This window comes from Ahaetulla prasina, chromosome 10 (assembly GCF_028640845.1).
Source record: "Ahaetulla prasina isolate Xishuangbanna chromosome 10, ASM2864084v1, whole genome shotgun sequence".
NCBI lineage: Eukaryota > Metazoa > Chordata > Lepidosauria > Squamata > Colubridae > Ahaetulla > Ahaetulla prasina.
This window is the reverse complement of record NC_080548.1, coordinates 13575402-13602492: the sequence shown is the minus strand read 5'-3', so window position 1 is coordinate 13602492 and position 27091 is coordinate 13575402. Positions and strand designations below refer to the sequence as shown.

The following is a 27091-nucleotide window of genomic DNA, read 5'->3' as shown; positions in this document are numbered from 1 at the left end:
GACTATCTTGGGTTTCCTTGTCACATTTTCCTGTTTTCCTGGGCTAGAAGTCGTATTTTATTAATGGTGACCTCACATTCTCTTGGCATGCAGAGGGAACATTCCCGCCACAGCATGCAACAGCCCTGTGGAGAGGAGGCATTTGAAAAAGAGCAGGCAGAGAGCACCGTTTGAAGCTGGGAAGCAATACTTCTGATACAGAGCAGAAAAGAAGGGAGGGAGCCCCTGGGGTAGGATGGGCGAGGTCGTAGGTTCCTGTCCTCAAGAAAGTTAGTGGAGGGTCCCTTATCAAGGGGGAGAAAGCAAGCAAGGTGTAAGGACATCCACCAAACCTTTGCCACCGTCATGGAATTGAAGTCGAATAGAATAGAATAGAATAGAATAGAATAGAATAGAATAGAATAGAATAGAATAGAATAGAATAGAATAGAATTTTTATTGGCCAAGTATGATTGGACACACAAGGAATTTGTCTTGGTGCATTTGCTCTCAGTGTCCACTGAGATATCCACTAACAGCTCCAGATGCCAGCCTCAACGCTAAAGGAGGCTGGTGGGAAGAGCTTGCACACACTCAAAGCTAAGGTAGAGTTAATTCAATTAAAATTAAAATTAATTTTAGAGCCAGGGTAATTTTAAACTGCAAAATATTTCCTAACAACCCTGTGAGGCGTTTGGGCAGAGAGAGAGGGACGCATGCAGTGTTTCATGCCTAAAGTACACTGGACACCTACGAGTCCCAGTCTCTTGATTTCTAGCCTGGTGCCTTCGCTACCACATCACATTCCTTCTTTATAATATAACTTAATGTTAACCTACTCTGGCCAAGTTGGGAGATTGTACAAATTTTTGGGGTCAACAATTTTCCAAAGGGCAAATCTCCTGACAGAGAAAGCCTTACCAGCTGATACTCCTTAATTGATGGGACCCAGAGAATGCCAGGTCATACAGACAGCCAGAAATTACAGGCATCGTAGGTAAACTTGAAGAGCTTCTCCATTCTAGAGCTATTAATCAGGAGGGCCACTCCCTGAAACCAGCTGTCAAAGCCTCTAGAAAAAACCAGATCAGGAAATCCGTTCCCCAGGAAGACTAAACTATGTGTATTGAGATTGGGTATAACTTTCTGAATTGTAAGTTGCCCAGAGTCATGGACTGAGATGGGCGACCATAAAAATTAAACAAACAAACAAGAGACACTTGCAAGACTGATAGCTTTGTATCTCTTCCCCCTTCTTATACTCCAGTCAGTTAGGGAGGCCTGCTTGAGTTGCTTCCAAATATTATCTGAATCTTGTTGCTCTAGAATTTAAAAAATGCTTCTGCCCCTTTAACCGAAGTAATGGCTCTTGAATATCTCCATCCAGACCCCCTTCCTTACTCTCTACACCTGCTCATGTGTTACACTGTTGTTGTCTAAGGAGATTATTTCTCAGTCATCTAGGTCAGGGATCTCCAACCTTGGCAACTTTAAGCCTGGAGGACTTCAACTCCCAGAATGCCCCAGGGAGAAGTCCACAAGTCTTAAAAGAGCCAAGTTTGCAGACCCCTGCTCTAAGTAATGGCTATTGAATATCTTCATCCAGATCCGCTTCCTTACTCTCTACACCTGCTCATGTGTTACACTGTTGTTGATTATCAGTTTGGCTCTTAAGTTTAGGGTTTTTTTTGCATCTGGCCTCTTTTAAATTTTAAAAAATAAAATCATTTGCTGCATGAAGCTAGGGCTAATAGAAGGCGTTCACTCCAAATCCACCTTTGGATCCTTTTTCAGGGGTTGGGACCAATGGCCCAAATTCAACTCCATGCTGGCTCAGGAATTCTGGAAGTTGGAGTCCACAAGTCACAAAAGGGCCACCGTTCTCCATCCCTGCTTTAAATACATTTAAAAAACAAAAACAAAAATACTTGGATAAGCATTCCGGAACAAGAGGTCATGCAGGGGAAACCAGAAGGCAAAATGAAAGAAAATCAATAGCTTCTTTTTTTTTTCTTTTATCTAGTGAAAAATTACATACCCAAGCCTTCATTTCCACTCCCCCCACAACTAAAAAACCTACCAAGAATCTAGCAAGTTAGAAAGGTTGACACACACCAAAAAAAGCCCTACCATTTCCGATCCATCCTGAAGAAACTTACAATCATTTTTTAGTGACCTTCTGAAATTAAAACAGCACTGACAACAGTGACTTACAACCACTGCTTTAACAGTGGTGGGATTCAAATTTTTTTACTTCCAGTTCTGTGGGCGTGGCTTGGGGGGCATGGTTGGTGGGTTCTGTGGGTGTGGCAGGGAAAGGATCCTGCAAAATCCCCATTTCCTCCTGATCAGCTGGTTCTCAGGAGGCAGAGAATAGATGGGGGCGGGGCCAGCCAGAAGTGGTATTTACCAGTTCTTCGAACTACTCAAAATTTCCGCTACTGGTTCTCCAGAACTGGTCAGAACCTTCTGAAACCCACCTCTGACTACTTACAACCCTTGCAGCATCTCCACGGTCACATGATCAAAATTCAAGTATAGTGTCCTGGGGTCACCTGATCACTTTCTGTGATCTTCCCCCATGGCTTCCGATAAGCAAAGTCAATGGGAGAAGCCATATTTGCTTAAAGGCTGCCTGATTCACTTAACAACTGATTATAAGCCGAGGACCACCTGTAGGGACTGGAGGATTATATCCAAAAAAGATACCTAGAATTCCTTTAATCAACTATTATGTACACTGAGAGCATATACACCAAAGACAAATTCCTTGTGTGTCCAATCACACTTGGCCAATAAAGAATTCTATTCTAGACTATACACTAGAAAAATATATTTTAGAATGGAAAATGTGGATTGATTATATTCAAAATAAGTATCAGATAAAAAAATATCGAATAGCATATGAGTAAATTTAGGAAATATTTTGTATTAGATATATTTTTGAAGGAGAGGGGAATTGAGAGTGTGACTAAGTGTGGTGTGACTAGAGATTATAATTTAGGAATTATTTTAGATTATGATTGTTAGTTTTGATACCCTGCATTTTGTTCTGGGAAGTCGGGGTGGGGGTGGGGGTAAGGGGAGGGAATTGGGGGGTTTGGTAGAGATGGAGTGATGGTTAATGTACAGGGATTATTGAAGATGTATAAATATAATTAATGCAGGGTCGGGTCTGCCCAGTTGCCATTTTAGAACGGTGGGGAGGGAGAAAAGAGAGAGTAGGAGGTAGGAAAGAGGAGAAGAGGAAGGAAGAGGGGTAGAAGAGGGAGAAGGAAGGTGTAGGGTGGAGGGAGGAGAGGATGTAGATAAGAGAAGGAGAGGAAGGTCTGGAAAGTAGAAGAAGGTAGAAGAGGTAAGAGTGTTAAAAAGGGGGGTGGTGACTGGGCAAGCCCGACTAATTGTATATAACTGTACATTGGATGAATTATTTGATATGATTGTAAAAATAAAACTTTTTATATAAAAAAAAAAAAGAATTCTATTCTATTCTATTCTATTCTATTCTATTCTACTCTACTCTACTCTACTCTACTCTACTCTACCCTACTCTTAAGTATTTGCATTGAGGAAAGGGCCATTGGTAGCTGTCCTTGAAGGCAGCCTGCCTACATTTCCCCAATTTTCTGCTGTGGCTTTCAATTGAAGAGTACGAGATCTATTCTAAGCCAGGAGTCCCCAACCCCAGGGAGTGGCCCACTACTGGGCTGCAGCCAGGTTCTGAAGCGGGCGAGCATGCACACTCAGTTCCACTTCCACGAGTGGCAGGTGCTCAGGCTCACGACAGGCATTCACAACTCTATTTGTCCGTGTGGCGAGCGCGGGCACCTTTCGTTTGCACAAATGGAGTTGCGTGTTCTCATGCACACACCTGACACTCGCACGGAAACATTCTCCAATGGGAGAACAATGGGAAAAAAACTCTTTTTAAAGGCAATCCTGTTGGTTGGGCAGGGTGGAAACGATAGGCGACCTGCAGGGCACCAGGCTGGGAAGGCTGACCACGTGCACATCCTGCCTTAAAATACAGGAACCTCTATCAGGATGCCTGGAAGAGGGGAAATGCTTTGTTTTATGCCCAGAACAAACCATTATCTCTTGGAAATTCCACCAAACCCATTTTCAGCCAGCCAGCCGACCTGAAACAGTCTTCTATTCTGGGTTTGGGAGAAAAACAACATCTTGGTGGAGTGATCAGGCAAGGCTGTTGCACTCTGGCCCCTCCATCCTGTCTGCAGCTTCTCCTGCGGTGCATCCCACCAGCCCACGTTCCCCCCCCCACTTCCTTCCTCCTGCTCCTGCCCCCCCCCCTGCAACAGTCCCTGGTTTCTTCCTCCATGCCCCTTCCAACCATTCAACCCAGAACAAAGCAATTCCATTTGGATCCCCGCATGGCAAAAAACAACAACAACATCCCACTTAAAACACCCACATTTTTAACTCGCCTGGCACGATCATCCCAAACTCAGATGCTTTGGGTACATTTTGCACCTTCCTAAATTAGCTTCCGTTTCATTCAGGACTACCCTGCTTTTGTGTTCACCTTCTCCACTGAAGAAATTATCTGGAAATTGACTCCCAGTTCACTGTTATGAAAACCTTTCACAAATCAGGGCTCGCACTTTTCTCACCTGGTATACAGGTAGTCCTCGACATACAACCATTCTTTTAGTGACTATTCGGAATCACAAGGGCACTGAAAAAAATGAACTCATGACTGTTTTTCTCACACCTGTGACCATGGCAGGGTCCCCAGGTTCACGTGATCAAAATTCAGATGCTTGGCAACTGGCTCATATTTATGACGGCTGCAGTGTCCCGGGATCATGTGATCCCCTTTTGAGACCTTCTGAGAAGCAAACTCAATGGGGAAGCCAGATTCACTTAACAACCATATTATTAACTTAACAACTGCGGCGATTCACTTAACAACCATGGCAAGAAATTTTGGGCTCTATTGTGGTTGTAAGTCAAGGATGAGCTGTACTCGCTTGCCTAGTCCAGGTGTTCTGTCCCCCTCGCCTCAGTCTGAGCGAGACTTAATTAGCCAGCAACTATCAGCTTCTGACAGCAAACTAGCGAGCGTATGCCAAGTGTCTCTGTTATCTCGCTTGCTGCCGATGAGTCAACCAGGAACAAACAGTACTTCAGCTCTAGTTAAGCAGTTGATTTGCTTGCCACGAAGTGGTATAGCAGCCCTTGCTGCTTTTATATCCTGTGGGGTGTGGTTCCATGACTCAGCACTTCCTAGGCCTGCCCCACCCCTGCTTCTGTTGTTCCCGCCTCTCCTGCCTACAAAACCTAGGGTCCAGCCAGGCCTGATTGCCATCAGCCAGGTCTGGAGACGTGGCCTGTGGGGGGGGGAAGAGTCAGGGGATGGAGGCCTCGTTATCTCCTCCACCTGGCCTGCCTCTGGCTCCTGAAGCTGAGCCAGGGAAGCCAGTGCTCCAGAGGTAAGTCCTGATGGCCCTTCCCCCTCACTTTCTGAGTCACTTTCTGGCAGGGGGCCCGGGTCGGGGGGCGCAGACACCAGGGGTCTGCAAACTTGGCTCTTTTAAGACTTTAAGTCCACAAGTCTTTAAAGAGCCAAGTTTGCAGACCCCTGGACTAGTTATCATCCTAACCTAACCACAGTGTCTTCCGACCAACTCCCTAAAATTGCACCACATGTATAAATCCAAGGGCAAGGGTTGAACTGAAAACCCTGACTCAGACGCTGCCTTCCTTCACCAGAATTCACAACTATTTATTTTTTTTTGAAATCTACTTTATCTGCGTCCTGATGTTTCGCTTCCTTCCCTTGTTCCTTCCAATTGCTGAAACCTCTAAGTAGTCTCTTTTCCTGTTTGTTTGCACAGCGGCTCTTCTAATTCGGCAGCTGGAACAATAGGAAAAGATAAACTGCAAGTCATCCAATGTAACTTCTGCTCCTTTGAAAACCTAAGCTGAACATGAATTGATACGACTCTTGCCTTGCCAACAACTGGGAATTGCCCTGCATTGAGATGCTAGCAGGTCTTGCATATTACCACATTTCGCAAGCATTACGCAAAGCTCTGTTTTGGGCCCCAACTTTGTGACCAAAGGATAAGAAATATCAACATCAACAATCTCCTCAGCGGTAGAGCACATCTGCTGGATTACATTAACATCAGCATGCGAAGTTCATTCCTTTATACTGCACGAGTCAAAAAAGAGGGTTGTGAGAATATTTACAGACCCCTCACATCCTGGACATAAACTGTTTCAACTTCTACCCGCAAAACGACGCTATAGAGCAGGGTAGCAGTGGTAGGATCCTACCTGTTTAACAACCGGTTCAGTGATCGTGCGCTATGCGTGCAATTGAATGAAAACTCACCTTCCGCGTTAGTGCTAGGGAATTAGGGATCAGCCATGCTAATCAGCTGTGAAGATATAGGGATGTAAAGCGCAGGGGCGGGCGGGCCAGCTGATCGTCGGAGCGAACCAGTTCGCTCCCAGCTGATTGTTGGAACTAACGGTTTGCTTGAACCGGTAGAATCCCACCCCTGGGTAGGGGTGTCAAACTCAAGGCCTAGGGGCCAGATCTTGTGCACAGGCGGCCCTCCCGAGCTCCATTTTCACTGGCAGAGGGTTGCAGGAAGTAGCCGCAGCAAAAAACAGAGCTCGGGAGCCTGTTTTCGCTGGCAGAATGCTCGGGCCACCACAGACGCCCCCGAAACCAGTGATGTTGAGCTGGCCATGCCCATCCTAGCCACACCCACCCTGGCCCCCGAGGTCAACACAACCCTGATGCAGCCCTCAATGAAATAAGAGTTTGACACCCCTGCTATAGTGCATTGGCACACCAGAACAACTAGACACAAGGACAGTCTTTTCTCCCATGCCATCACTCTGCTAAACAACAACTTTCCACAATACTGTTAAAACTGTTTAGTAAGGCTGTATTACTATTCATAACATAACATAACATAACATCAGAGTTGGAAGGGACCTTGGAGACCTTCTAGTCCAACCCCCTGCCCAGGCAGGAAACCCTACACCATCTCAGTCAGATGGTTATCCAACATTTTCTTAAAAATTTCTTCTATTCTTCTTCTCATCTTTCCTATCACCTGTCTCCTTCTATACTTATGACTGCAACTTTGTTGCTTGCATCTTACGATTTATATTGTTTCGTATCCTAGTATGATTGATGTTGATTGCTTGTTTAGCACCCTATAACTATCACTAAGTGTTGTGTTTTATGATTCACGATGAATGTATTTTTTATGACTATGATCATGATTTATCACTTGTATCTTTTATGTACACTGAGAGCTTATGTACCGAAGACAAAATCCCTTATATTGGCCAATCACATTTGGCCAATAAAGAATTCTATTCTATTCTATTCTATTCTATTCTATTCTATTCTATTCTATTCTATTCTATTCTATTCTATTCTATTCTATGACTAACATTAAGTGTTGCAAGTGTATCTTGATGAAGGTATCTTTACTTTTATGTATACTGTGAGCATATGCACCAAGACAAATTCCTTGAGTATCCAATCACACTTGGCCAATAAAAAATTCTATTTGTAACCTACAAGGAAAAAGAAGGAAAAAGAAGAGATTCCCCTGCCTCAAACTTCTCACAACGTTTTGTCAAACAACAACTCCCTTGTTTTTCCCCATATGGAACATTTACTGCTGTTTCTGTATTTTACCGCCTGAAACTGGAATGTCAGGTGTTCTAATCCAGAGGTCTCCAACCTTGGCAACTTTAAGACCTGTGGACTTCAACTCCCAGAATTCCTCAGGAGTTTTGGGAGTTGAAGTTCACAGGTCTTAAAGTTACCAAGGTTGGTGACCTCTGTTCTAATCCATTTTTACTAGATTTCTGTGGCAAGCCGAGTCTTGACTAAAACTGGAAGGACGAAGAAAATCTGAAAAACAAACTTGAGCTGTCTCAGACCCTCTAATTAACCCTTCTGTCGCATGCGGTGTTCAGAACGTAGCAAAATGAGTCACCAAAGCCTACTGAGAAAGTTGGTCCATGGATGTCGCTTGGCCAATTACGATGAGGCACGACTGCTTCTTCCATACCAACTTTACTACCTCCTTCTTGCAAGCATTATTTCCAAATGCCTGCATCAGAAAAGCACAAAATTCACCCTCTGGGCACAAATAAGCCACTGAATTCGAGCAGAGTAATTGGGAGATCTCAAGTCTTCACCCATTTCTGCATTTAGTGAGTCATCTCTCTCGAACGCGCCGAGTCTTATTCTGCTCCAGCATCATACGGCGACTGTCACTGCAAGGAATAAATGGGAGGCCCATTTTTCTTTTTCCTATCTATATGAAAGGCTCGGATGCTCTGCAGCACCTTCAAAGAAATGTTTAATCCATATTCGGCAGGATGCAGACATCTATCAAAAGAGCCAAAGTTATATTTCTGTATCACCCTTCATGAAGAAAGCCCCACTTCTCTCCGAATGCTGAGATTCAACTGTAGGTCTTAAAACATTTGATCATGGAGACCATTCAGTACGAACATCATTGATTCCATTGAAATTCCTGGTATCCGCAGAAGAAAATAACTCAATGAAGCCTGGCTATGATTTAGACATTGCATCTACTGCTGGGTTTTTCAACCTCGGCAACTTTAAGATGCGTGGACTTCGATTCCTAGAATTCCCTGGTTAGGAAAGTGTCAGGGCAGTGATCAAGAGCCCAGGCAATATGTCTACGGAGATTCTCAGTCCCCCAGGTCACAGTTGTCCCAAAGATGTTTTGGTTTTTTTCAAGAGGCAACTGGAATTTCTGGTTTTACTTTGAAGAAGTTTCGCTTCTCATCCAAGAAGCTTCTTCAGCTCTGACTGGATTGGGGAGAGGGGGAATGGAAGGGTTTATATTCCTTGCATACAGCTGGTCATTTGCATCCTTTTAGAGAAGTGCATATAGTCAAGGCTATGGTTTTCCCCGTTTCAATGTATGGCTGTGAAAGTTGGACCATAAGAAAGGCTGAGCGCCAAAGAATTGAGGCCTTTGAACTCTGGTGCTGGAGAAGACTCCTGCGAGTCCCTTAGACTGCAAGGTGATCAAACCGGTCAATCCTAGAAATCAACCCTGACTGCTCTTTAGAAGGTCAGATCCTGAAGATCTTTTTTCAGATCTTTTTTCTTCCGGAAGATGGCGACCAGGGAGGTTGCACCGGAGAAATGCTCTCTGTAAAAGGGCTCTTTTGAGCTCTTAGGAGAGCAGTTTCCCCGAAGATTCTTTGCTGGCGATACTCCAGAGCCGAAGGATTGAGACTGCCGAGGTTCTTCCAGGCTGCTGAGGACTCAGGCGGTGGGCGAAGAGTCGGAGACCGCCGGAGCCTGGACTGCCGCAGCCGTGAGGCCATCGACTGAAAGAGGCTGGAGCCGCCCGCTACCGCCGGAGCCGCCGCCAGCCCTGTGACTGCCGCTGCCGCTTGTGCCGCCACCGGAGCCGCCGCCAGCCCCGAGACTGCTGCTGCCACTGGTGCCGCCGGAGCCGCCGCCGGAGCCGCCGCCAGCCCCGTGACTGCCGCTGCCGCTTGTGCCGCCACGGGCCGCCGCCAGAGCTGCCGCCAGCCCCGGGATTGCCGCTGCCGCTTGTGCCGCCGGAGCCGCCGCCAGACCCGAGACCACCGCTACCGCATTAAAGGCGGCTGGAGACACCCGAAACCACTAAAGCCACCCCACCAGACCCGGGACTGCCGCTGCCGCTAACGTGAGTCGCACCGCTGCCATCACCGCCCTCCATCATCGCCCTCCCTCATTGCTACAAACTTTAAATTTCCCACCAAGGAGATAAAAGCCCAGCAACATTTACAACAACCCTAATCAGCCTATCCCCCAATCGGCAGGACTGCTGCAGGACTACTGGTGAGTTCCTAGGAGACTCCAGTCTCCCGGCCTCTACTGACTTTTTGAATCTCCCGCCATTACAGCCACCTGTAAAGAAGCTTCTTCAACCACCCTATCTCACCATTTTAAATTTCCCGCCAAATCTCACTGTTACCATAGTGACTCCCCATTACCATAGCAACTGCCAAATTGACTACCATTTAAAGTTAAAGAGACAGATATAAAATCAAAGATAATTGATTAAGTGACAGACACTTAATCATTACTAAAATAAAATAATAATAAATAAATAAAATAAAATAAAATAAAAATAAAATAAAACAAAGGAATAAGAAAGATCATCATTATGCCAGCCAGAAAATCAAACGCTGATAAAATCTTAGAATCAAGATTAACAACTATTGAACAAAACATAGATAAAAGATTACAAGCTATTGAACAAAACCTAGAAAAAAGAATTCAAAATATTGAACAAAACCTAGAAAAAAGAATTCAAAATATTGAACAAAACTTAGAAAAAAAAATTCTATCAGTTATTGAACAAAGTTTCACAGATTTGATAAAACAAATTTCAACACTAAAAAATGAAAACTCTAATGATCTAAATCTCTTCCAAACTCATCTATCACCACAAAATATACAACTTACAACTCAACCTAGACATCAAATTAATACAACACAACCCAAACAACAAACAACTACTAATCAACTAATCAGAGATGCAATGGAGAGAGGACAAAAAATAAATAATGCAATATTATTTGGACTTGAAAACACAAATGAACCAGATATCAATAAGATTCACAACATCATTGGAAATTATAATTCATCAACCATCTCCCCAAATGAAATAATTGCTGTCTCCAGAGATGGACCAGAATATAAAAACAGCGATGGGACAACAGCACCAAGATTTTGTAGAGTTATATGCACTAATGAGGACAGTAAACGCAAATTCATAAAGACTATAAACTCAATTGCTAAATCCAACCCTACCTACAGTAAACTTAGATCACGTCCTGACCTATCCTTTCTACAAAGGATACGCTCGTGAACTTCGCACAGAACTTAAAAGAAGACAAGACAATGGTGAATCCAACCTATACATCGACTACCATGCTGATTGCATAAAAATAAAACCTGCAATCAAAAATCACCTCAAACCCCCATCACCCATAACAATCAACCAGCCATCCCAGTATTCAATCAAGTACCCATCCCCCTACCTCCCATTCAACCAACCATCTTACCAGCTATCCAACCAACAGCCATCCAACCAACAATCCAACCAGCCATCCAACCAACCATCCAAACAGCCATCCAAGCAGCCATCCAAGCAGCCATCCAAACAGCCATCCAACCAGCCATCCAAACAGCCACCCAACAATCCACCCAACCAGCCATCCAAACAACCATCCATCCAAACACCCAAAACTACCATCCAACCATCTATACAACCATCTATTGTCCACAACCCCCAACCTACTAACACCCAAAACTAGGTATGCACGCCCCTTACCTCTTCAACACCAATCATATCAGATCTCAAATGCAAATTGATAAATGCAAGAAGCATAGTCAACAAATTACCTGAATTTATCCTCTTATTAAACAGTGGCACATTTGATATCATTTTTGTTTGTGAAACATGGCTGAATTCATCCCTTCCTGACTCCATTATCTCAAACAAAGAATATCAAGTCTATCGATCAGATCGGGAAAACCGAAGAGGTGGTGGAGTGGCTATCTTTACAAAAGACACTGAATCTAAAAATATCCAAGTAGCACATAAACTCTCTCTTCCTGAAACTATAGTATGCGACCTATCCCTTGACACTACTCTTGATTCTTACTATGCTACAGAGCCCCCGACTATGACATTACCCACGCAAATATGCTAACCTCAATGCTAACATGGACTACCTCTTGCCCATACCCTCTTATCTTCCTGGGTGACTTAAATCTACCTCTCATTAACTGGACAACCAATGAATGTTCAACTGACCCAATCCATACTACACTATACAACGCTGTTACAAACCTAGGTCTTGAACAACTTGTAACTAACAATACAAGACTCAACAACTGCCTTGACCTCATCTTCTGCAACAATCCAAACTCAATTTACGGACTACAAATTAAAGAACCCTTTCAAACAGTGACCACTGCATGATTGATTTTCGTCTCAATATACGTCCATACTTAAATCGTCATAACACCAGAACTCCCAACTACAACTTCAAGAAAGCCAATTACGACCTTATAAACAACGATCTTTCACTTCTGAACTGGCAAAATCTGTTTGCAACCTGCATAACCGCTGATGACCTCTATAGAATCTTCCTACTTGAAATCAATAGAGTCATTAAATTATATGTACCACGAATGACTACCATGTCCAAGAAAAACAAACTACCCATATCAATAAAAAAGCTTCAATCAAAAAAAAAATCCCTCTGGAAAAGAAACAAAAAAGGCTATGTTACAAACTTCAGAAACCGTTACAGAAACATATGCAACCAAATAAAAACTGAATGCACAAATTACCACACCAAGCAAGAAGAAAACCTTCTACGCACAAATTCCAATCGTGCCTTTTATAATTTTGTCAACAGTAAACTTAAAGATTCAAGATCCATCCCACCACTAAAAGATTCTAACAACAAAGAATGCAATGACGAAACAGTCAAAGCAAACCTCTTCAACATTTTCTTTGGCTCAGTTTTGTTAACTCCGATAACACATATCCAACATTCCACAAACGAACCAGCAATGACTATGATGATTTAACTCATATAGATTTCACAGAAGACAACGTTGGTAAAGCTCTTCACAACTTAAAACCATCGCTTTCTATTGGACCTGATGGTCTATGTGCATATTTCTTAAATACTTTCCATTAATATAGCTGAACCCCTAAGTATTATCTTTGATAAAGCTTTCACTACCAGTTCTCTTCCCAAACTTTGGTCACTAGCCACAGTCATCCCCATCTTCAAAAAAGGAGACCCCAGCTTAGTCGAAAACTACAGACCGATCTCCCTTTGCTCGTCACCTGCAAAGTCATGGAATCTATCATCAATCAATCCATTACCTCACACTTAGAAACTAACAACCTACTCTCCAACAAACAATTTGGTTTCAGGAAAAAGTTATCATGTAACTTACAACTTCTCCACTGCAAAAACATATGGACTTCAAATCTAGATCAAGGCAAATCAATAGATGCAATCTACATAGACTTCTGCAAAGCTTTTGACTCAGTAGTACACGATAAACTTCTCCTTAAACTAACATCCTATGGCATCTCAGGACCCCTCCACAAATGGATATCTGCTTTTCTGTCTAACAGACAACAAGTGGTCAAAATTGGCAATGCTTTATCAAATCCTGTTCCTGTCAAGAGTGGCGTTCCTCAAGGCAGCGTCCTTGGACCAACACTCTTTATTCTATACATTAATGATCTTTGTGACCATATCTCAAGTAATTGTGTTCTCTTTGCTGACGATGTCAAACTATTTAACACCACAGACAACACTTCTATCATTCAAAACGACCTTGACCATCTAACCGCTTGGTCTAAAATTGGCAGCTCAAATTTCAACCAGCAAATGCTCAGTCTTACATATAGGAAAAAGAACTCTAAAACTAAGTACATACTAGATGGACATTACCTTACAGACCCCCATCCCGTTAAAGACCTTGGAGTTTTCATGTCAAATGATCTAAGTGCCAAAGCCCACTGCAACTACATAGCAAAAAAAGCTCTAAGAGTTGTAAACCTAATTTTGCGTAGCTTCTTTTCCAAAAACACCACACTACTAACCAGAGCATATAAAACATTTGCTAGACCAATTCTAGAATACAGCTCACCTGTTTGGAACCCTCACCACATCTCTGACATCAATACAATTGAGCGTGTCCAGAAATATTTTACAAGAAGAGTTCTCCATTCCTCTGAAAACAACAAAATACCTTATCCCACCAGACTTGAAATCCTAGGCTTAGAAAACTTGGAACTCCGTCGCCTTCGACAAGACCTAAGTTTAACTCACAGAATCATCTATTGTAATGTCCTTCCTGTCAAAGACTACTTCAGCTTTAATTGCAATAATACAAGGGCAACCAATAGATTTAAACTTAATGTAAACCGCTTTAATCTAGATTGCAGAAAATATGACTTCTGCAACAGAATCATCAGTGCTTGGAATACTTTACCTGACTCTGTGGTCTCTTCCCATAATCCTAATAGCTTTAACCAAAAACTTTCTACTATTGACCTCACCCCATTCCTAAGAGGACCATAAGGGGCGTGCATAAGCGCACAAACGTGCCTACCGTTCCTGTCCTATTGTTTTTCTTTTCTTCTTCCTATATATGTTTATATGTGTATATACTACATAATCTTTTGTATGATGTTGTGACAAAATAAATAAATAAATAAATAAATAAACTCAAATACTTCAGCCACCTAATGAGAAGGAAGGATTCCCTGGAGAAGAGCCTAATGCTGGGAAAGATTGAGGGCAAAAGAAGAAGGGGACGACAGAGAACGAGGTGGCTGGATGGAGTCACTGAAGCTTAAATAGACTCCAGAGGATGGTAGAGGACAGGAAGGCCTGGAGTAACATTGTCCATGGGGCCGTGATGGGTTGGACACAACTTCGCAACTAACAACAACAACAAATAGGTCAACCTGTAGCCATTGATGAATGACTCGGTCCAAAAAATAAAATCCATCTTTGCCCTATTATATTTTGGGGCATTACGGATTCTCAAATGGACATTTGCTTTGAGCTGGACTCATGGTATCCAACAGATCCTAACTGAATGGGTTTTTTTTTTGGTTAGATGGACTTTCAATTACTTTGGGACGTTTTCTTAGCAGCCGGCTTTTTTCAGGATGTTAGCAGTGCAGCAGGGACAATGTTTCTCCTGTACTGTGCATGAAAGCCGCAGAGAACAAAAGAGATGGCTCTAAGTCTACTTGTTCGCCATATACGCGCAAGCAAGCCTAGTTAAATCTGGTCTTTTGTTCCACCAGCATTCTCATCCTGTCTCTTTAAATGCTTGATGTCAACATGCCATATAAAAGGAGGCCCTTTTAGGGTCAGGCTCAGTTCTTCCCATACGAATCTCTGCTGACATCATTAATCATTAGGAACTGTAGCAGCCAGGAACAGGCTATCCAATGCTCCCCCCCCCCACAATGTTTGTGACTACATCTCCCACTACACCAAACAGGAAAGCCAAAGGGGAAAGAGGTTCTTGAAGTTTGAATTTATTGTTTTCTGCTACGCGAGACTGTCTACTCCTGCTACAGGAAAATAATAGCTGCCAGAGGTTGGGATCTGAATGTAGAAAGAACCACTGGGACCGGCTGAGAACGTTTTGGAAAATGAGCTGGTTAAAGATTTTTAAAATTCAAAAAGGAAGGCGCAACATGGATGCAACACGCCTAATATACCAGTCCACTGAAAAGGAAGCAAGATTGGTTGATTGGTGTTTGATATTCTGTGGGATGCCAGGATGAAGAAAAGAAATTGGAGGAAAAATGCGAAAGTCAGTGAGAAAAGGAGAAAGGGCTGCCTTGGCCCCCCCACTGGCTGGACGCTATAAAAGATGACCATGCTGAGATGACCATGGTGAATCTGAAGGAGGCACTGGGTGACAGAGAGGCATGGAAAGTGCTGATCTGTAGAGTGGCCGAGGGCTGGCTGTGACTGAACGGCTGATGGTGGCAAAGGGACTTGCAGATCAAAGTTGAATACTTATGAAAAAAAGAAACCTGTGTGCTACCCTTTTTCTTTTTTAGAAAATTCCATGGAGATTTATTAGACTATATCACCATCTACTTGCAAACTCTCTTCCCGTCACCTTTCAGTTTCTCATCCAAAGAACCACAACAACAACAACAACAAAATCAATTAAGCAAACAAAGACGGATTTGCAGCAGAGTACATTTTGACAAGTAACCCCATCGGCCCCTCTCCAAATTAATTCTGAACTTATTTAAAGATCAAGACACTGTCAGGGCAGAAGCCGCAGAAAAGGAAAAGGTTTCGCAAAGCCGGAATATGGTTAGCAGCCGATTCAGTCCCGGGTTAGGTTTTGAATGCTTTAAACTGAGATTTCCACATAGGGGAAAAACGAACGCAAATAAAGGTGCGCGGAAGGAAAGTCCTGCGAACTAAACTCCCTTGAAAGGCATCCATGCATGCAAGCATTCATCACATGCCCGCCCACAGGTGCGATTTGCAGCCAGTTCTGGTCCAGCTCCGCGAACGAAGGAAGGAAGGAAGAAACCTGCTGTTGCACCAATCATGACTGGAACTTTCATTCAGAGCAATACTTACAGGACTCCTTTGATAGTTAGACATTTTAAATTGATCAGACCTGAACACCAGATAATTTTATAACAACAATAACCACCACCATCACTGCTTAGAGGTAAAGTTAAAGGTTTCCCTTGCACATGTGTGCTAGTTGTTCCTAACTCTAGGGGGCGGTGCTCATCACTGTTTCAAAGCCGAAGAGCTAGTGCTGTCCGAAGACGACTCTGTGGTCATGTGGCCGGCATGACTCAATGCCAAAGGCGCATGGAACGCTGTTACCTTCCCACCAAGGGTGGTCCCTATTTTTCTACTTGCATTTTTTTATGTGCTATCGAACTGCTAGGTTGGCAGAAGCTGGGACAAGTTAACAGGAGCTCACCCCTTTACGCAGCACTAGGGATTCAAACCACTGAATTGCCGACCTTTCGATCGACAAGCTCAGCGTCTTAGCTGCTGAGCCACCACGACCCACTAAACAATGTTTAGATCTGCCTAATCCTCAGACACAACTACCTGGTTAGAGCTTTTATGTTCCCACCCATCTGTGTATTGAATTGTAGATTATCCATATAATAATAATGTCGATGCCAAAATGACATTTATTTTTGAGAAAACCTGTGGAACAACTTTTTGCTATCTGTAAAGGTTCCCCGTTTGTCATGGCACCAGCAGAAGAGTGTACCTGTCCTTTAGAGCAGAGGTCTCCAACTTTGGCAAGTTTAAGACTTGTGACTTCAACTCCCAGAATTTTTTTTTTGCTGGCTGGGGAATTCTGGGAGTTGAAGTCCGCCATGCTTAAACTTGCCAAGGCTGGAGATCCCTGCTTTAGAGGTACTAGTAACTCTAAGTTGCTTTTCCCCACAAGTTTCCCCCTCCTTGGTCACGTCCCAGAAGAACCAGAGAATTGGTTGAAAATTCACCGGCTATGGATTTCAGTCAATACACTGTATTGAGAAAAAAAAAATCTTGTTATATCACTGTGCATCTTGACGTTGGCAACTTTCAGATGTGTGGCCCACACATTAGAATGTTGCAGAGATGGAGAAACACCAGCTTGTAAAATAGGGCTGAATTCACCTGCTGGAGTCAACCTAGAGCTATGCATCTTCTTGGCAGACCACTCTGCTCTCTGAAGGCTACAAACAACTCTAGATTAATAATCCACCGACCTCCAGCTAAGGGGTCACAACCTGTAACTTGGTTTCCCTCTTTTTCATGAAGGTCATACTAATAGCATGTTGCAAAGAGAGTAGGAATTAATTGAGAAAAAAAAATCTTGTTATATCACTGTGCATCTTGACGTTGGCAACTTTCAGATGTGTGGCCCACACATTAGAATGTTGCAGAGATGGAGAAACACCAGCTTGTAAAATAGGGCTGAATTCACCTGCTGGAGTCAACCTAGAGCTATGCATCTTCTTGGCAGACCACTCTGCTCTCTGAAGGCTACAAACAACTCTAGATTAATAATCCACCGACCTCCAGCTAAGGGGTCACAACCTGTAACTTGGTTTCCCTCTTTTTCATGAAGGTCATACTAATAGCATGTTGCAAAGAGAGTAGGAATTAATTGGAGAAAAGCGATGGGTTTGTGGGATATAAAAAAGGGGGGGGCAAAGAATTCAGGTGTCCCATATGTCAAACTGGGTGCAATCCAATCTGAATGTCAATGACCATTCAGGATTTTTGTCCTATCAATTTCAATTATTGATGAAACTCAAAAACTTTGGCCACCTAATGAGAAGGAAGGACTCCCTGGAGAAGAAGCTAATGCTGGGAAAAATTGAAGACAAAAGAAAGGGATGATAGAGAATGAAGTGGCTGGATGGAGTCACTGAAGCAGTAGGCATGAGCTTAAATGGACTCCAGAGGATGGTAGAGGATAGGAAGGCCTGGAGGAACATTGTCCATGGGGTCGCAATGGGTCGAACATGACTTTGCAACTAACAACAACAGTCAACTTCAGTTCCCTGGGTCTCAATCATATTCTTCATTGCCTCTCCGGTGAAATTTCAACCCCTGCAATGTTTTTTCTTTACCGTTCCATTTGAGGTTACTTTTTGCAGCTATTCTGCCTTATTTCGTCCACTTAACACCTTCATTTAGGGGTGCTCTACAGAAAACAGGAGAAAGGTTGAAGGGCTGTGCTTTGTGAATGGGACAGCATGCGAAGAGAGGGGGATAGAAACATACACATGGCCGAAGCGCTGGTAAAAATAAAGGGCGAAGGCTATTTGAAAAGCCAGAAAGTAAAGGGAAAGAAGGAAACGTAGGTAACAGTTACCAGAAACAGATCTTATAAGTATAAATCAAAAGAAGGAAAGGCCATTATAGTGATACTACAGCTGTGCCTTTAGTTCAGGGCAAGTGAGGCAACTTGCAAAATGCAAATGTTGTATCCTGTTCCAGTTTAGTTTCAGGTCAAATAAGTTTTGAATTTTCAGTATTGTTTTTTTTAAAAAAAAATATCAGTCACCTGTTTTGATTAGAAAAGGAGACGCAGAAAAGAAAACAGTAGGAATCTTAAGACTGTTACAAGATGCATAATGTTTGAGACTGCAACTGTCACAAACTATGCCTGCTCTGGATCTTAATGGTGCTCTTGGTCTCAAACATCTGGAAGGCATCAGACTGCATTTTCCTGTGAGACTGTATCACCTTCCAATCTTTAGAAAGCTATTTGTGGGTGCACAAAAAACCAAATATTAAAGAATAAACTAAGGAGGCACAGAAAGAGTTGGAAACTAGAAAAGGGAATCATTTGATAACTAGAGTTAATCAATGCAAAAGAGCCTCTTTGGTGCAGGAGGGGTTAAAAGCAGTAAATTAGAGACCAGGAGACCACCAGCTACCCTGTCGTCCTGCTATATAGCCTGAAACCAGCTGGGTCATTTTGGGTCAGTCAGTCCATCTCTCTCAATCCTCCCACCAAGGCAACAAACAGCTGAAAAACGTTGCCAAGAGAACTGCTTGAGACTTGTCCACGTAGTCACCAAGAATCAAGACTGACTCGAAGGAGATGAGAAATGATAAAAGAGAGAGAAAGCAAATAGATGGTGAAGGATATAAAAAAGAGACAGGAAAAAAAAATCCCATCTGTAAAAGAATAATGCATATTTTGCCCATCATGGCATGCTGTGGTGACGGACCTAAGGCACGTGTGCCCAAGGTGGCACGAAGAGCCATTTTTCTGGCCATGTGAGCTGTCGCCCAACTCAACTGCTGCTATGCATGTGCACGCGTGCCCCAGCTGGTGTTCAAGCCTCCAGCGCGCATGCATTCAATTCAGGGGACCCAGTTGGTCTTCAGAGCTCTCCAGTGCATGTGCGCATGTTTGCTCATGAGCGCGAGAGTAATTGCACGCAGCACACACATGCATAGATGACATTTGTGCATGTGCATTGCGTGCGAGAAAACTACACACATGCGCAGATGGTGCGATTGCATGTGCAGCACATGGGGAGCTGTGTGAAACCTGTGTGCATGGGCAGATGGTGCAATTGCGCAGGCAGCACACAGGGGAGCCACACGAAAGCTGTGCCCATGCACAGAACCACACGTTAGCACAGATAGCACATGCGTGTGCAAAGCTCATACTTGTTCGGCACTGGGTGAGTAAAAGGTTCGCCACCACTGATATAGGCAGTCCTTACCACAATTTGACCCCAAATTTCCACACTAAGCAAGACAGTTGTTAAGTGAATCAGTGCAATTGTTATGTTAGTAACCCGGTTGTTAAATGAATCTGGCTTCCCCATTGACTTCGGTTGTCAGGTGGCCGCAAAAGGTGATCATGTGACACAGGACACTGCAGCCGTTATAAATATGAATCAGTTGCCAAAGGTCTGAATTCTGATCACATGACCCTGGGGATGCTGCAACAGTCATGAAAAGTTGGTCATAAGTCACTTTTCTCGGTAGCGCTGTAACTTCAAACATTCACTAAACGAACGGTTGTAAGTCGAGGCATGATGGCCAAAGCCTATTAATAAAGGCAAGCACAATATGGAAGAATGACAACAGGCCCCTACCACAGGCATACTGTCGCGATATTGTGGGTTTGGTTCCCAACCACAATAAAGTGAATAACGCAATAAAACAAGTCTGACAACTTTTTTGGTTTCCCAGTGCATACAAAAGTTATATTTATGCTATACTGCCATCTATTAAGTATGCCAATAGCATTTAGGCTTTTTTAAAAGTACGTAATTTAATTAAAAAAAAACCTTTATTGCTAAAAAAAAATACTAATCATCATCTGAGCCTTCAGCAAGTCGTAATCTTTTGCCAGTGGAGAGACTTGTAAAAAAAAAAAAAAGTAATATTTGCAGGGAGCAATAAAACTGAGGTATGCTTGTACTTCTGAAACACTTTGCCAACCACTTCAAAATGTCAATCATTACAAGGTGACAAACTCTGAATTGCACACTGAGTAGAACTTGTCTTTGGGAATATGGGGGAAGAGGATACACCAAGTACCCACCACATAGATTGCATGTGGAAACAATTAATGTGCCCATCCAAATACCCATAAGGGTATATTTAGCCTGCATCGCACACATTAATTATGCAAATCCCAACGTGCATACCTACCCTCCGTTGCCCACTATATTCTGCCATCCCCATAATTTCTACTTTTACTTAGGAGGCACAAAGAAAACCCATCGCGCAGAAACGTTTGGAAAAAAGAAAATAGATCAGGAGGCTTCTGGCCAAGCCTTTCAAAGAAACCTGTGTGCTACCCTTTTTCTTTTTTAGAAAATTCCATGGAGATTTATTTAGACTATATCACCATCTACTTGCAAACTCTCTTCCCATCACCTTTCGGTTTCTCATCCAAAGAACCACAACAACAACAAAATCAATTAAGCAAACAAAGACGGATTTGCAGCAGAGTACATTTTGACAAGTAACCCCACCGGCCCCTCTCCAAATTAATTCTGAACTTATTTAAAGATCAAGACACTGTCAGGGCAGAAGCCGCAGAAAAGGAAAAGGTTTCGCAAAGCCAGAATATGGTTAGCAGCCGATTCAGTCCCGGGTTAGGTTTTGAATGCTTTAAACTGAGATTTCCACATAGGGGAAAAACGAACGCAAATAAAGGTGCGCGGAAGGAAAGTCCTGCGAACTAAACTCCCTTGAAAGGCATCCATGCATGCAAGCATTCATCACATGCACGCACACAGGTGCGATTTGCAGCCAGTTCTGGTCCAGCTCCGCGAACGAAGGAAGAAACCTGCCGGCTTCCCCCCCAAACCCCGCTGGCTGACTGCAGCGGGCGGCTCCGCAGAGCAGGCGGGAGGTGAACGAGCCAAGCGCCCCGCCGCTTCCCGCGTCCGCTCGCAACTTGCCCGAAGAGGCGCTGCGGACGCCGCCCAGAAGTCCGTCCGGGGAGGGGGGGATGGCGTCCCGGGAAGGGGGGAGGATGGAAGGACCGGTCGGGGTCGGACTCACCTCCTTGATCTTCAGCCGCCGGACGCGGGTGTCGGGCTCCTCGGTGCCGCCTCTCTTGCCGCCCAGCACCGGGTGGCGGAGGCGCTGCCGAAACGCCGCGTAGTCGAAGCTGAACGGGGCGCGCGTCTGCTGCAAAGGGGCCGCCGAAGCGCCTTGCTCAGCGGGCGGGAGGCGCGGCGGGCGGGTCCGTCTGGCGGCCGGCTGGGAGTGGGCGTCGGGCGGGAGGTCGGGCGGGTCGCGGAGGTGGCGGGAGCGCGAGGGCGGCGGCGGCGGGGCGGGCGGGCTGGCGTTGGCGGGCAGGTGGCGGGCCGGGCCGGGTCCCGGCGGCGGGCTGCGGGGGGCTTCCAGCTCGGCTCCGGCGTGGCGGGCCAGGAAGAGGCGCTTGACGCGGGAGGAGTCGGGCAGCAAGAAGAGGGCGCCGAAGCAGAGCGTGAGCAGGCCCGAGAGGAAGAGCAGGAAAAGGAACTTCTGCGGCAGCCGCAGCGCCGACGGCGGCCAGCCCGGCCACTTCCGCGGCAGCAGCATGGGGAGCTCCGCGAGAGCCGGCCAAGGGGGCACCCTCCGGCCGCCACGCAGCACCAGGCGGAGCGTCCGAACCTTTCCGAAAGTCCGCTTTCAAGCCCCGGCTCGGCCTTGCCGAGCGTCCCGCTGCGGCTCGGCTTCCCCTCTCGACTTTCAGCTGCGGCCGCTTGGCTCGACGCGCCTCGTCTCTCCCGGTTCGTCTAAACCCGGCTGCGCAGAAGCCGGCTCCAGCCAAGAGCGCCGACGGACGGGGAAGAAGTTCTGGCCGCCCCCGGAGAAGCCGCTCCGTCGACTGGACGAGAAGTTGCCGAGTTGCCGGACGAGATGCTCGGAGGGACAGGGCGGGGAGGGAGGGGCCAGTCCTCCTCCTCCTCCTCTTCCCCTCCCTCCGCTTTGCAGGCACTTTGCTCCTCTTCGGGGGGACCGGAATTCCCCTCCCAGCCCGGAATCTACAGCCGAAGCATCGCCGTCCTGCGGAGGGGAGAGGAGGGCCCGGATAGACGGGGCAGGCAGGGGGTCGAGTGGGGATATCCCACCGGCTTTTCCCCCCTTGCAGGCTCGGCCCGTCCCGGCCTCTGCTAACGGGCGCCGGGGGAGCCGCTCTCCGGCCGCTTCGGGCTCAGAGCCGGATGGTCGGCGGGTTCATGATGCAGCATTTCTGGAGGAAGGCAAGGCAGGAAGGCAGGCAGAGCCGGAGCTGTTTGCTCAGCGCCAGGGATCGAGGCGTGCTGCCCGCCGCCCCGCGCGCTCCCCGCCGCCCGACGTCTCCCCAGCCGCTGCCGGCCTCCCGCCCGCCTTCCATCCACGTCGGGCCGGCCCCCTGCTCGGACTCACCCCCAGCTCCGGCCGGCCCCCAGCGGCATCCTCGTGGCTTCTCCGCCCGGCTCCTCCCGGCGACCGTCAGCCGGCTGTTTCGGGAGAAGCCGAGCATCCGCCTCCTCCCGCCGGCGAAGGGGAGGCTCCACCCAGGCGCGGGAGGAGGAGGAGGAAGAGGAGAGCCACGCAGGGCGACACGCGGGAGCGTTCAGCGCCGGCTCCTATCCCGCCGGCCGCTCGGGAGGGGAGGCATCCCCGGCCTCGTCGCTTGGGTCGGAGCCAGATTCGTCGGCCGGCCCCCGCAGGGACCTCAAGCCGGGCCGGAACCGGCTTTGAATCGTCCGCCGGTGGTTTTCTCGGGCTCCCCGGTCAGTGGCTCCCCGACTTCGGTGGCTCCTCCTCCCCGAAGAAGAAACGGCTCCCAACTTTTTCCCCTTCCTGGCTCCTCGGAGAGGGAGAGAGGCGGAGAGGGGGGGCTGGGGAAGGGGGGTTGGAGGTCTCCCGCCTGGCGCTAGGCTCGGCCGCGGCGACGGGGAAGGCGGGGGGGCCTCAGGCGCCCCGGGCTCGCTGGCTGAGCATCCATCGCCGGTCTCGCCCAGGCGAGCCCCGAAGTCTCAGAAAGCGCCCGCGGCGGCTTGGATGCCGCCTCCTCCTCCTCCGCTCCTGGGATGCCCGTGATGGGCGAGCGTGGCGTGTCCTCGCCGCGGACTGCCAAGGGCTTCCCGGTGGCGCCGGGAGGGGCTGCTCTTTCCACCGGACCGGGGCTGCGGAGGGAGGCAGCGGGCCTGATGGAAGCTGCTCCCGCCGGACGGACGACTGGCCGGCCGGGCAAAGAAAGCCAAGGCGAAGCGGCCGCAGCAGCCCTCTCTTAAGGCGCCGCTACCGGAGCGATCCTCTCAGGCGGCATCACCCACAGCGAGGCTCGGGCAGATCCCGCCATCGGCCGCTGACTGCAGCTGGGTTCGACTGCGACAGCGGCTGTGTCCCCCCCCCGTCACCCGCCGCAGACTCCGCCTCCCCGACCTGACCCCGCCTTTCCCCACAAGCCCCGCCCCCCAATAGCCCGGCCTCTTCGCGCTTCTGGCACTCTTCAATGGGCCCCTTCCCGCCGGACTCCTCCCTCGAGGGGGTGGAGCTTGGCTTCGAGGGCGGAGGGTGGGGGGGGAGGCAGCTCTAGCGCCGGCCCCTCCTCCGCCCGTTTTTGTTTACCAGAGGCCGGCGAGACCGCGATGAGCTTAGCGATGCCGCCGTTCTGATTGGCTGGACGTGCTGCGGCTCGTTGAAGAAGGGAGTGGGAGGGGAAGGAGGGTCGCGGTGAAAGATGCTGGAGGGCTGCGGGAGGACGGAGCGTGCTTGTTTTAACGCGTGGATGGATATTCTCTCTCTCTCTCTCTCTCTCTCCCCACCACACCGCGTTAAAACCACGTGACTGTTAAAACCAGCATCGCTGCTCTTGAACGGCCCTGCGTTGTTTCTTGTGTTATATAAGCCTCTCTTGGCTATCGGTGTCGGCGTTCCCCACCCCCCGCATTGGAACTACGACTCCCAGAATTCCCCAGGTGACGGTCATCCTGCTGGAGAAATGCGATGGGAGCACATCTGGAAGGCGCTGAGGTTTATAGCGCCCGAAGGACGCTTTGGTTTCTGCTGACCGCACCTGCCCCTCTGAAGCACCCATTAAGACAGGGATCTCCAACCTTGACAACTTTAAGCCTGGCGGACTTCAATTCCCAGAATTCCCCAGCCAGCAAAGCTGGCTGGGGAATTCTGGGAGTTGAAGTCCGCCAGGCTTAAAGTTGCCAAGGTTGGAGACCCTTGACCTAGATGACTGAATTCAGGAATTGCTTGTTAGCATGGCCACTATAAGGCAGTAATATTCCTCTTGCCTTACACTCTGATGTCTTTATTGAGGCCACCTCAGCTTGACAGACAAGCATCAATTTGGGACATGAAATTACAGCTAGCTTTGCTCAGAAGAAGATGCAGCTTAGAGCAGGGGTCTCCATCCTTAGCAACTCTAAGCCTGGTGGACTTCAGTTGCCAAGGTTGGAGAAAAGCCAGGTTTAAGAAAAGCCAGGTTTAAGAAAAGCATGTCTGGGTTTATAAACCCCCTATCCCTGGTCCTTAGGATAAGCCACGGTTTGGGCCACCCGGTTTGGGGGATTTGCAGAATAGGAAAGGTGCAAAACCAGCCAGGTGTGACACTCCAGCGGTATATACCATTGTGAGTCAGTGTGTTGATTCCTGGGGACTGCATGGATTAGTGGTCCCTGCGGTTTTCTTGGCGAGATTTTCTGAAGTGGTTTGCCATTGTCTCCTTCTTAGGGCTGAGATAGAGTGACTGGCCTAAAGCAGGGGTGAAATGCTCCCAGTTCGGACCGGATCGGCCAATCCGATAGCGATGGTGGCGGGTGGTTCGGAGAACTGGTAGCAAAAATCACTGCCCCCCCTATGCAGTTGCGCCATGCAATCATCAGAGCCTTTTTTTTTGTTTTACTTTTAAAAGCATTTTTTTACAACCACTTCAGCCAAAGAGGTTGTAAAAAATGCTTTTAAAAGGTTAAAAAAAGGCTCTGACGATCCCAGCTGAGATGTGCAATGGTCAGAGGCTTTTTTTCAAAATTTTAAAAGTATTTTTACAACCTCTTCAGCCGAATAGGCTGTAAAAAAATGCTTTTAAAAGTTAAAAAAAGATCACACTCCATAGCTGATCACCTCCCCCCACCCCGGGCGTGCTGTTCTACTTACCGCATGCCTTCTTTTGCTGTGCACTGTACATGCGCACCTCACATTTCGTGCGTGGTGTGCACTGCGCATGTGCAGCCAGCGAACAGGTATAGTAAACCGGTTCAGATTTCACCACTGGCCCAAAGTCACCCTCTTAAAAAAAAAATTTATTTAGTTTGTTAAGCATGTATGGGAAAACAAGTATAAGTATGAACATAACATAAAAATGTAAGTATAAATGGGTATAAGTGTATACATAAGAAATGAGTACGAATAAATGGGGACAGTAAGACAGGGACGGTAGGCACGCTGGTGCATTTATGCACGCCCCTTACAGACCTCTTAGGAATGGGGTGAGGTCCACGGTAGACAGTCTAAGGTTAAAGTTTTGGGGGTTTGAGGATGCTGGCTTTGTGCCTAAGGCATGCCTAGAATTCAGTCTCACAGCTTCTAGCCTGATGCCTCAGCCGTTACATGAAACTGGCTATCCGTTATGCCTTTGGTAGTTGTATATTTGAATCTAGCCAAAAAGGGAAAAAAATGAAACAGCATTTGCACACCTTTTTCTGTTAGAAGGCATATTTCTTCAAGGAGAATAAATCACCAACTAGGATTCAGAGAGAAAGCTTCTCCTAATGAACTGCAGCTGCCTTGAAGCTTATAAATCATTAAAAATTTCTGCCTTGCACTTGACTCCCGATGACTTAATGGACACGTCCATACAGTTTTCCAAGTAACAGTTCCAAGCAGGGTTTCTTCCTGGATGTTTTTCAGCCCGTAATAAACCATTAGAACCTGCAGCTTTTTACTAAAATCTGTGCATCTAGTTTGACAATGGTAATCAAAGCCAATATAGCTACAGGTAGTTCTTGACCTATGGTCACAATTGGGATCAGAATTTCTGTTACTAAGCAAGGTGATTAAGTTAGTTGCAGCCAATTTTACAACATGTTTTGCCATGGTTGTTACATGAATCACTGCAGTTGTGAAGGGAAAAGAGAGCCTTACCTGCCAGAAGTTAGCTGGGAAGGTTGCACATGGTAATCATGTGTTCCCGGGACAGAACACATAAATACATGCTGGTTGCCAAGTACCCAAATTTTCATCACAATGAACTTTAGGGATGCTGCAACAGTCATGCAAAGACCAGTTGTAAGTTCTTTTTTCCAGTGCTGTTCTTACTTTGAAATTTTGCTAAACAGGTGGTTGTAAGTCAAAGACTACATGTATCCCTCAGGTAACCAAAAAAAAGAACAAAAACAAAAACCCAGCCAGCAGGCAGTCACCCATCACCCATCTCCTCCCACTTATGACTGTAACTTTGTTGCTTGTATCCTTACGATTTATACTGATACTGTTAAGTGTTGTATCATTAAGTGTTAAATTTGTACCCAATGAC

The 27091-nt window shown here is 46.5% G+C and overlaps 1 protein-coding gene across 3 annotated transcripts in view; it reads right to left on the bottom strand.

Moving 5' to 3' along the window:
• The window catches only part of MAN1C1 (mannosidase alpha class 1C member 1), a 231525-nt gene extending 208126 nt beyond the window's left edge, over positions 1-23399 (bottom strand). The window contains exon 1 of one of the 3 annotated variants that reach the window (XM_058195041.1): positions 21628-23399. In XM_058195041.1, the coding sequence (XP_058051024.1) occupies positions 21628-22152 (525 nt within the window). In that variant the 5' untranslated portion in view covers positions 22153-23399. The remainder of the gene's footprint in view (positions 1-21627) is intronic. The other 2 variants (XM_058195040.1, XM_058195039.1) reach the window with 2 other exon arrangements.
• Between the last annotated feature and the right edge of the window lie 3692 nt (positions 23400-27091).